At 56.9% G+C, this 10,241-nt stretch overlaps 1 protein-coding gene and 2 long non-coding RNA genes across 6 annotated transcripts; 1 reads left to right on the forward strand and 2 right to left on the reverse strand.

Annotated features, from left to right (window-relative positions):
- Nucleotides 1-53: 53 nt before the first annotated feature.
- LOC146396441 (uncharacterized) lies at nt 54-869 on the reverse strand. Its single transcript, XR_014828313.1, has 3 exons — nt 753-869; nt 371-465; nt 54-181 (listed from the first exon to the last, which is right to left on the reverse strand). It is a non-coding gene; the product is annotated as an uncharacterized LOC146396441 (long non-coding RNA).
- Nucleotides 870-1,308: 439 nt separating this feature from the next.
- On the reverse strand, nt 1,309-4,782 carry LOC146396442 (uncharacterized). 3 transcript variants are annotated; one of them, XR_014828307.1, is made up of 4 exons: nt 4,568-4,782; nt 3,735-4,050; nt 3,620-3,662; nt 1,309-3,365 (listed from the first exon to the last, which is right to left on the reverse strand). It is a non-coding gene; the product is annotated as an uncharacterized LOC146396442 (long non-coding RNA). The 3 variants fall into 3 exon arrangements; XR_014828308.1 differs by lacking the exon at nt 4,568-4,782 and having other exon boundaries at nt 3,079-3,368; nt 3,557-3,662; nt 3,735-3,939; XR_014828309.1 differs by lacking the exon at nt 4,568-4,782 and having other exon boundaries at nt 3,243-3,368; nt 3,735-3,874.
- C14H8orf58 (chromosome 14 C8orf58 homolog) lies at nt 4,275-9,808 on the forward strand. 2 transcript variants are annotated; one of them, NM_001444561.1, is given in 7 exon segments: nt 4,275-4,448; nt 5,596-6,107; nt 6,615-6,794; nt 6,902-7,010; nt 7,138-7,250; nt 7,474-7,556; nt 8,085-9,808. In NM_001444561.1, coding segments are annotated over 7 exon segments (1,161 nt in total). In that variant the 5' UTR covers nt 4,275-4,396; the 3' UTR covers nt 8,197-9,808.
- Nucleotides 9,809-10,241: the final 433 nt, after the last annotated feature.

Here is a 10,241-nt window from a genome sequence, read left to right on the forward strand (position 1 = left end):
GGGAGCCTGCAGAGGGGAAGGGATGCGCAAGGGCCGGCAGCAAACAGGAGATGTCCCCTGAGACCCCTTCCGCCTGTTGCAGACAGCATCTGGCCCTGCCAGCACGGGCTGGGCTGGCACGCTGTGCCTCTCGCTGCTTGACTGGGTGTGGATGCTGCCAGCCCTGCTGAGTTCCCCAGAGCTGGATGGGGGGAGAGAGGGCCACCTCTAGAGGGCCTCCTACACTTGCCCAAGCATGTCTGCACCCCTTTGAAAAAAATCACCCTCAGGAATACTCTTGGACAGGACTGTGAGTTTGCGTTGCCTGGAGAGACAAGCCAGCAGCGCCCCCCCCTCCCCCCCGAGGACTGCCACCCACCAAGGGCTTCACCTTCAAGTCAGGGTTGGTCTGCCGGCCCCTTCCCAGGAAGCTCCAACTGGCTTCACTAGTGGTTGATTTGAAAGCTGGTGCTAGGCTTGCCTGCCCTAGGGATATGTTTCAGTCAGGCAGGGGGCAGTGGTCAACACATCACCCCCAGTTCTAATCTCAGAAGCCATTTCAGAAGGGTGCACAGGTGCCACTGGGTGCTCCAGACCCCTCCCCCATCCACCTCCTCTGTGGCCCCTGTCAGCCTGAAAGAAAAGAGCAAAGCGGGGCTTCAGTGGACATTTTGTGCTACCTGCCTCTTTTTAGAAGGAATCCTGGTAGAGACTGCCTGCGTTGCCTCCTCAGGCACCTTGCTATAATTTACCCCTTGGTGTAATTGTCTCACCTTTTGCCTGGATGGCTGCCTTTATTTTCATAGGAAAGATCAATGCTGGCTGTGGTTCAGGAGTTGTCAGGCCAGAACTGTCTGTTCCCAAGTGGGATGGGCTCCTTGGCGCCACCTAGTGTCAGGTGTAATTACCAGCTGGGGTGAATGCTCACAAAAGGGGACTGTCAATTTTTGGGTCCTGGCGCAGTGGGAGCATGGAAAAACAAAGCACTTTGTTGGCTTTCCTAAAGAGAATTGTCAAGGGCAGTGACTGAGCTTCCATAAATGAATAATGGTATGAGATGGTGAGCACAAAGAATCCGGTGAGTTCAGAGCAGGGGCTATGGGTATGAGAGGATGAACAGGACATGGACCGACGGAGGAGGGAGATGCAGAGTGAGGGGCTGAGTGCAAGTGGAATGCGCAGTTTAGGGCAGCGGCTGAAGGGGATACTGAGATAAGATCAGAAAGATGGGAATCTTGAGTGCCAGAAGATATGGTTTGAACTTCACCTTGAGGCTCTGGGGACACTTGGAAAAAATTCTCAACAGGGAAGTGACAGGGTGGAAAAGGATGAGTTGGCATATTAACATGTTCAGATCCCCATCAGTAACAAACCCTGGTGGACCAGCAGTGTTCTAAAGAACGGAGGACGAATGGGAAGTGGAAACACACGTGAAACACGTAGGCCAGCGAGCTGCCGAAGGCCTTTTGAAGGTTGACTGGGTTCAAGGTAAAATCCACGTGTCTAATTGTGGCAGCCAGCTTTTCTCCCTGGGGCCCAAGGGTTTCGTCATCAGAGCTCGCTACTGCCCCAAAGCCAGCCTGAGCTTGGGGACCAACTTCATTGGAAGAAGGAGTTATTAGCCAATCCTTTTTGTCAGCAGAGAAGCTTGGGGGTAGCCTTTGGTCTCTGCCTCCTGCCTTCAATTTCACCCAAGCCACCTGCTTTGACTCAGACATGCTGGGGTGGGGAGGAGGCACTGCCCCACCGTGTGGCTGCATTTGTCCAGCACAGTGCCCCCTTTCCTTTTTTTCTATATTTGGGGCAATAACTTCAGAAATGATGATAGATTCGAGTTAGAAGGGACCCGAGAGAGCTTCTGATACAGCCCACTTCTATTAGAGATGAGAAAATGACTTTCCCAAGGGGACACCGCTAGATAATTCTCAAGTGCTTTAACTCTGATTCTCATGATTCTGAGGTAGGTACTATTGTCATCCTTGTTTAGATAAAGAAACCGAGGACAGAGAGGATAAGACACTGTCCAAAAGCTCCTAGCAGTAAGGAGAGGGGGCTGAGACTGACTCCTGGGTTTCCGGCTGGCACTGGGGTGCTCTGTCTCCTCCATCACCGGAGGTAACCTTCCAGGCCATAGAGGAGGTCACCACAGCTTGCAGCCACCTCTAGTCTGGCAGGAGCTGCCCCAGGCTCTCAGCTGGGCTGTCGCCCTTCCTCCCACAAGCTCAGTGCTGAGCTTGCAGGAAAGGTGCTTCCTGCAGCTGGAACTTCCTCATGGAGGGTAAGAGGCAGCTGTGTCCCTAGCCTCAGCCTGGAGGATGACTGCTGGGGCCACCTTCTGTCTCAGGAACTCACAGTAGCTGCTCACCCCTCAGGTAGGCAGTGAGGGGTGGCTGTGCAGCCCCTCCCCTTCCTTCATTTAAAGAGAGAAGATTCTCAGATTCCAGAAGTTCTCAGTGGAAATGAATCTGACTTGCATCCATGAAAATGCAAGTTCGATCCCTGGCCTCGCTCAGTGGGTTAAGGATCCAGTGTTGCTGTGAGTTGTGGTGTAGGTTGCAGATGCAGCTCAGATCTGATGTTGCTGTGGCTGTGTTGTAGGCCAGTGGCTACAGCTCTGATTCGACCTCTAGCTTGGGAACCTATGCATGGTTCTATGCATGGGTGCAGCCCTAAAAAATAAAAATAAAAAGTTGGAGATTCTCCTCTAGTAGGACAGTGGAGGGGGTCATGTGGGGCCTCAGGGCCCTCTGGGGTAGCGGAGTAAGTGCCTGGCCCAGCAGGCATGGGGCTGGCAGTCAGGGCAGCAGAGGGCAGATGGGGTGAGCCCTCCCCAACTGTGCACATCTGCATGGAGAGGGTGCTTGGGGTGTGTGTGTGTGTGTGTGTGTGTGGTTTGAGCCCACACAAAGGCTTGTGCTGAGACACCGCATTCCTGCTGGCTGGGCTTCCTGCTCCAGATGCATTCCTGCCCACAGTCACCACAGAGACTGCTTGGAATCTGGCCCCACATTCTCCAAATTCAGGACAAGATGTGGCAAAGGTTCCCTCCCCTTACCTCCCCACCCTCTGACTTTGGAGGGAGGAAGCCACCTGACCCACCAGCCCTCCTCCCTTCGGACTTGCACAAAGCAGTTCCCCCAGGGCCAGTGTGCTCAGTGTCCCTCTCTGTGCCTGGGAAAGAGGAACGGGGGTTGCTGTCCGGGAGGACAGGGCTGGGAGGGGCGGCCCAGAGGACCCACGGCTAGCAGGGCAGGGCTTGGCTTGAAAATCCAGGTGTGAGGAGCAATTCAGGCTCTTGGCTCGCATTCTTCCCAGGGCCTACTTGTAGGCCTGTTCCCCCATCTCACACAGTTACAATCTTGTTTGTGGTTCTCTGATGTCGGCTCCTGCTTGGGGTGTTGAGAAAGGGTGGGAGGGAGGAGGTGGTGGCAACAACTGTCATCTCTCTCCCACTGAAAAGCCACTTGCTCCCAGCCCTAGCCCCCTCCTCCAGAGGCTCAGGTGCAAGTTTGCACGTCCACGAGCTCCCTTATCTCCCTCCCTCAGGGTCATGCCCGGATTTTTCCAGCCTTGTCACCTTCCTCAGGAGGCTGAGGTTTCCTTAGGGGCCACTAGTCCATCTTGTCACAGGCTGTCTCACCTTTAGCAGCTGCCTGGGCTCCCATTGTGGGGGTGGTGGAATCCTATGGACACAAAGAGAGTGGGGTGGGGGTGGGGACAGGGATCCCGCCCCCCACCCCCAAGCTTTAGCGTACCTGGGTGAGGAAAAGAGGTGGGACGAGGAGGGGATCCAGATCTGGCTCAGGACACAGGAGCTCTGCAACTGCTGGAAAGGCTTTCCCTGTGCCAGGACTCACTTCCTCCTTCGATGGAGCCTGGTTTCTGAGTGGCGGAGTGACTTGTCCCAAGGCCCACAGCTGAGAGCGCAGGGACGCGGGGGTCTAGAGCAGCGCTCTTCCCACCGTTGGCACGTGCGCTTCCATTTCCTTCCGTGCTCGCGTCCGGTCGCCGCCGCCCCGCACCCCCGCCCGGCTCCATGTCGGCGGCAGGAAGACAGACCCTGTTTGGGAACTGAGGGCCGGGTGACCCCGGGCCACGAATCCGACAGCATCCCCAGGCAGGAGGGAGCGAAGGACAGCAGATCGGGTCCCGCTCCCCGCCCGCACTAGGGGGCCCCCGGGCCCCTGCCCTCTTGGCGCGCCCACCCCGCGCCGCGCCGCCCGAACACCTGCGCACCCCTCCCCCCGGCCGCCCCTCCCCCACCCCGCTGGGAGGGTCCCCGGGCCGCGCCCAGCCCCGGCCGGACGCGCCAGCCCAGCCGCCAGCCCGACGGCGGCGCGGGGACGCCGGCCGGGATCGTTCGGTCCGGCGGCAGCGGCCACGGCCGGGGCGCCGCGTCGGGGCCAGGATTGGGGCCATGCTGGGCCGGCGGCGCGTCTTCGCCGTGGAGCCGCTCCACGGCGGCCGGGGTGAGTGGCCCACGCCCGGGCCGGCCGGGGCCTCAGGCTAGGAGCCGACTCCCGCTCCCCTTGGGCCCCGGTCGGCGCTCCCCGCCCTACCCCGGCACAGGCCGCCCGAGGCGCCCGACCTCGTTGCGCCCTCCTCGCCGCCTTCCTTAGGAAGGGCTGGGGGACCTCGTCTTGCACGTCGGAGACCCGTGGGCTTTTGGCGTTAAATTGGCCACCACCTCCGTCGCCCCCCTCCTCCGGGTCCACTTCCCTCTAATTCCCCGTCTGGGTCCTTCTCCGTCCTGCCCAGCGAGTAGTTCCGAAAAGCTCCCTCCGCGGCGGCGGACTCCTTTCCAAGGAGCCGCGCAGGAGTGGACTTCCTGGCCGACTTCCTCGCCCAGAGGAGCCTGCATTGGCATCCAGCTCTCCCGAGTGGCCGGCTGTGGCCGGCTGGGAGACGAAGGCGGCCCTCCACCTCTCCAGCCTGAGTTTCTGCATCATTACAGTCGGGGAGCCCAGATCCTAGATCGTAGGAGAACCTGACACAGGCAGGGAGGGCTGTGGGATAGTGAATGGGGGAGCACGCTGCTTCTCCTCTACTCCCCAGCTCCTTTTCTTCCGTTTACACTTTTTTTCTTCTGATTCTTCACAAAATCGCCTCTGTTTCTCACTTAAAAAAAGCAAAAGTCCCAAATGGTTATAGCGATTTTTATTTTTTATTACCCTGCCCTAGGAATGCCAGGGTGGGCTTCCTCTTCCATCCTAATGCCAGTTTGGACTCAGGCTTCTCTCTTTGCACCCCTTCCCCGCTCCCTGAGGCTGCCGCACAGTCATACTCCTCTTTGGGGAGCCACAGAAGAGGCTGAGGCTCCTTAATTTTGGCTCAGAGGTCTTAGGCTGACCCCAGGGGTCTGAGCACAAGGGCTCCCGGAAGACAGTGCCCAACCCCTGGAAGGAAGATATCGCTAAGAATCACTCTGGCAAAGAGAACCCCATCCTAACATCTCCCAGCCAGGGTTGGAGAGAGATCTGGGTGGGGATGTGTCTGACCAGGCTCTTCTTGTCACCACTGGCCCAGGACACTCCTCCCCAGGGAATGCCACAAGCTGCCAGGAATGCTGGGGGTGTTGGGGACAGCCTGCCCAGCCTGATGACACTCTTCTTGCAGATGGGACTGGCGAGGACCTGGCATGTGGCTGTGTAGTGCCTGGAGTCACCAGCACCTACAGACGGATCCCAGACGATGCTCTAGGGTGCTCGGCAGACTCCTGGAATGGGGATGGCAGGCTGAGAGGTCTCAGGAAGCAGGTGCTGCTTCTCAAACCGACCTCCCAGGACTCAGGAGTGGAGATGGCAGTGGGAGAAAGCTCCCTGGCCACCTCACCGGGTCTTTCTCAAGACTCTCTGAACTTTGAGCCCACGGGGAGCCCTAAGCCCCGGGCTCTTGGTGTCACGGAGCCTCCTGCCCACTTTAGCCGGCTTCTGGCCAGCCGGAAGCTGGAGCAGGTGCTGGAGCGGTCCTGCCAGCTCCCGACTTCCCCTGCCAGCTCATCACAACACTGCTGCTGCCTGAAGCCGCTTAGCAAGCCTGAGAGTGAAATGCCCCTTTGTGGAGCAGGGGGACAGGAGACCACCAAGGCAGAGAGTGACCTAGAGGCTGGCCTGGAAAAACCAGAGGTGGTGAGTGCCAACTCTCAAGAATGGGATGGGAGTCTCCACTGTGGCGCAGTGGGATCGGCGGCATCTTGGGAGCACTGGGACACAGGTTCGATCCCTGGCCTGGCACAGTGGGTTAAGGATCCAGCGTTGCCACAGCTGTGGCATAGGTCTTGACTACGGCTTGGATCTGATCCCTGGCCTGGGAACTCCATAGGCCTCGGGGCGGCCAAAAAAGAAAAAAAAGAATGGGATGGAGGATGGAGTCCTCCCCCTCCCCAACTTGCTCTCCTTGGAGCTCTCTCAGGGTGGGGTGTAACTCACCACTAATTGATGGGTTGTGTGAGAACTTCACCTCACCTGGCTCCCAGCTGTATGGAGCTGGACCGGTCCGGGGCCTGCCTGAGTGGCTACTGGGAGGCCAGCTAGGTGTGTGTTCTTCCTCTTATATATCCTGCCCCCATCTGCTGGCCCCTGAGGGTGGGAGGCTGGTTGGGGTCGGAAGTCTCCCCTCTTCACTCTGTGCCACAGGTGGAGGGCTTGGGGCCTGAGGCCTGGGCCTGCCTTCCTGGGCAGGGTCTTCGCTACCTGGAACACCTGTGCCTGGTGTTGGAGCAGATGGCAAGGCTGCAGCAGCTGTGCCTGCAGCTGCAGACTCAGAGGGCCCTGGGGGTGAGTGAGCTGTGGGCGCTCAGGCAAGCAGGCGGGCAGGTGAGTGGGGAGGCGGAGGAGGGGTGGAACCCCCAGAACCAGGATGCCCTTCAGAACAGCTCTGGCCTCCTAGCCAGGCCCTGAGGGCCCATCTCTGCTGTGCACAGGATCCTGAAGAGGAGAAGGAGTCGGCCCTGGCCCCTTCACTCCCACCCTCTCACACCCCAGGCAGTGAGGTACATGGGCCATGGGAGCAACTCAGCCAAACAGAGACAGGTGAGGGGTTTTGTGTCTCCCTCTGTGTCCTGCCTGCCCAGGGCTCCACCAGCAGACCTCCTGAGCCCTGGGCTGGGCGGGTTGCTTCCTGTTTCTGGCCTTGAGTAATCTGCTTCTCTTTCTGAAGGAGCAAAAACAGCTTCACCCCTCAAGGCAGGCGCGCCCAGTGCCAGGCCTCCCAGGCTGTCAGAGGCCCCGGCAGAGCCAGCTCATACCTTTCCATCCTCCCAGGGACACAAGGTAGGGGAGGGATATATGTGGGGCCAGGTGGCAGGATGGGTGGGGATGCGTGGATACCCTGAAGGCTGGAAAATGAGAGGATTCCTGTTTGGAGCAGGTGACTTGTCCTGGCTGTGATGACAACTAACTCTGGGAGCTTGGTCAGGGGTATGTTGTGGGGAGGGGCTCTGGGTGACACCCCCCCCCACCCTCTGCTCAGCGGGATCTCTCCCACTGGAACAAGGTCAAGGTCCTGCTCAACCGGATCCGGTGGAGGAGCCTTCGACCTGCTGAACCCCCTGCCCCTCCTGATGGCCCTGCCCCCAGGTGAGTCCTGGGGCTCAGCCCAGAGTAGGGCAGAGGGAGAAGCCTGATGAACTAGGCTGCTGAGATTACACTGCCACTAGTTTCCTTTGTCCCTGCAAAATCTGAGAGACATAGACTTGGAGAGGGTGCTGGAAGAACCAAAAAGCAGTTAAAGTGCCCCATCTGCAGATAGGAGGATGAGGACTGAGCAGGGGAGGGACGTTGTTTTCCCAAGGCCACATGGTGAGTCAGTGGCAGAGCCAGGACCGGAAGATGGGAAATCCTCATGTCAGCCCAGCAAACCCTCATTCCTCAAGGCTGAAACCTAGGTCACCTCCCCAGGTTTTCCCAGGAGAGCAAGGTAGGGCGTACAGGATTCCGAGGTGGATGCTGGGGGATCGGGGTGGGGGTCTTTACTGAATAATTCTCCAGGGGGAATTATCCATGTCAATGACTATCCCCAGGTTTCTCACGATGCTTGGTCAACTCTGGGGCATCGCTGCCTTTGTTTCTGCCTCCTAGCCTAGTGCCTCCTTTCTTTCCCCACAGGATTGCATCAGGTGACCTCCCTGACAGGCCTCCGTGCCACCCCCTCCGGAAGACCTTTATGCCATCATTAGTGGTTAAGAAGCAACGAGCCAAAAACCTTTCAGTGTGTTGAGACCTCTTGGTGCAGGCAGGGACGTGACCCCGGGTCAGCGGAGTGCAGTGAAGTCCTCCTCCTCGCCCTTTGCCCTGTTGCTGCTTCGGGACACTGCCGGGAAAAGCTGCTGACCTCACCTTCCTCTCTGAGGCGAGGGCTGAGTTTCTCTGAGCAGCCGAGGAGCCCTGGGCCCCTGCGAGGCCTCAGGTGCAGCAGCTCTCAGGCTCCTCCCTGACTGCCAGAAATCCCTGGGCTTAGGCAATGTGAACTTATTTATCTGGCACCCATGGAGTGTGTTTGGCACGGCGATCTATCGGCACCCAGCATGTCGCAGATGTATATTTATGCAAAATGATATATATGTATATATCTGTGGGACTGTCAGTGTTGTGAACTGGCTGGATCCAACTGGATCCAACCATCTTTCTGGAATCATGCACTCAAAGAGTCGGTCTTCCGGGAGTTCCCATCATGGCGCAGGGGAAACGAATCTGACTAGGAACCATGAGGTTACGGGTTCAATCCCTGGCCTCACTCAGTGGGTTCAGGATCCAGTGTTGCCGTGAGCTGGAGCTGAGGTGTAGGTCGCAGACACGGCTTGGATCTGGTGTTGCTATGGCCCTGGCGTAGGCCGGTGGCTACAGCTCTGATTTGACCCCTAGCCTGGAACCTCCATCTGCTGTGGGTGCGACCCTAAAAAAGAACAAAAGAGGGGAAAAAAAAAAGTCAGTCTTCCAGGATGAAGTGACTGCAGAAGGATGGAACTGACCTTCATTCCTGAGCGGACACTTACTGAGCTGGAGTCCTGCCTTCTCATACTGCGTGGGCAGGCCCACCGAAAGTGGGGTCCAGTTGTTAGCTGCTCTAAAGTCAATAAAGATGCAAACTTGGTGGAAAGGAAAGTTTGCTTTATTTTGGAGGCCAGCAACTGGGGAGGAGGGCAGATTCATGTCCGAAGGTTGACTCTCCCCACTGACAACCAGCAGGGAAAGACTATTTTTTTTTCCCCCTCCCCTCATGCCTACACCTGTGGCTTATGGAAGTTCCCGGAGCAGGGCTTGAATCCAAGCCACAGCTGTGGCAGTGCCAGATCCTTTAACTCACTGCCTCAGGCCAGGGGATTGAACCTGTACCTCTGCAGTGAACTGAGCTGCTGCAGTTGAGATCTTAACCCACTGCCTAAGCTTTCTGACAAGAGCTTTTAAAGGGGAGTTTCCGGGGTGTATAGGTGGAGGGAGGGGGCTGGGTGCAGAAACAGTATGGTCAGCTCTGACAGTCATCCTGAAATTGGTCCTGCAGTGTGGACTGACCAGCGTCATCTTAAGTACAGTTAATCTTCAATTCTAGGGTCGGTTTATTCCTATTTCTTTGAAGAGCTAGTTCTTGGAATTGTGGCAGCTTATGTCATGGCTATGGCCTGGTAGTTATGTAGTTAAGTTCTTCCACCTAATGAGGGTTTCAGTATCTAAAAGACAGCTGGAAGGATATGGCTCAGAATATTATCTATAGCCTTTGAGGAGGAACTAAAAGTCCTTGGCTTTCTTTAATGGGTAAACCATTGCTATTTGGCCTTATTTTCCTCTGTCTGTATTTTCTCATGTCTCTGATTAAACTTATCCTTTGGCCAAAGTATTTCTACAGACAAAAGCAGGTGGAAGACATGGTGGGAAAGGACCATGGAGTTCTGCTCTGTTTCACCAGACCAGGACAGAGCAGGGCAGTCCCTTGGCCAAATCTTGGCCCTGAAGACTGCGCCAGGGATGGGAGGGTCAAGACAGCAAGCAGAACAGCAGAGTAATCTTCAAGGTCTCTTCTCAGCTGCTTTACTCCTTACTAGCCTTTCCATATCACAGCTGAAACCAGGGGCCAATACTAGCCATTAGACCTCGACAAAACCCCTAACCTTTCTGAGTTGTACCTTCTCAATCTCCCAAATGGTATAATGATGCCTGCCCTACCAACCTCACAGGCTTGTTATGAGGATAATATGAGATCAAGCTGTTTCAAAGTGCTTCGTGCATGTTAAATGATTAGGAAAGGGTGTTGGAGGGAAGCTAAACAGG

The sequence above is a fragment of the Sus scrofa genome, chromosome 14, assembly GCF_054392235.1.
Source record: "Sus scrofa isolate SSC_HxYL_T2T_F1_AM1 chromosome 14, Sscrofa_HxYL_maternal_Yorkshire_Landrace_v2.0, whole genome shotgun sequence".
Classification (NCBI taxonomy): domain Eukaryota; kingdom Metazoa; phylum Chordata; class Mammalia; order Artiodactyla; family Suidae; genus Sus; species Sus scrofa.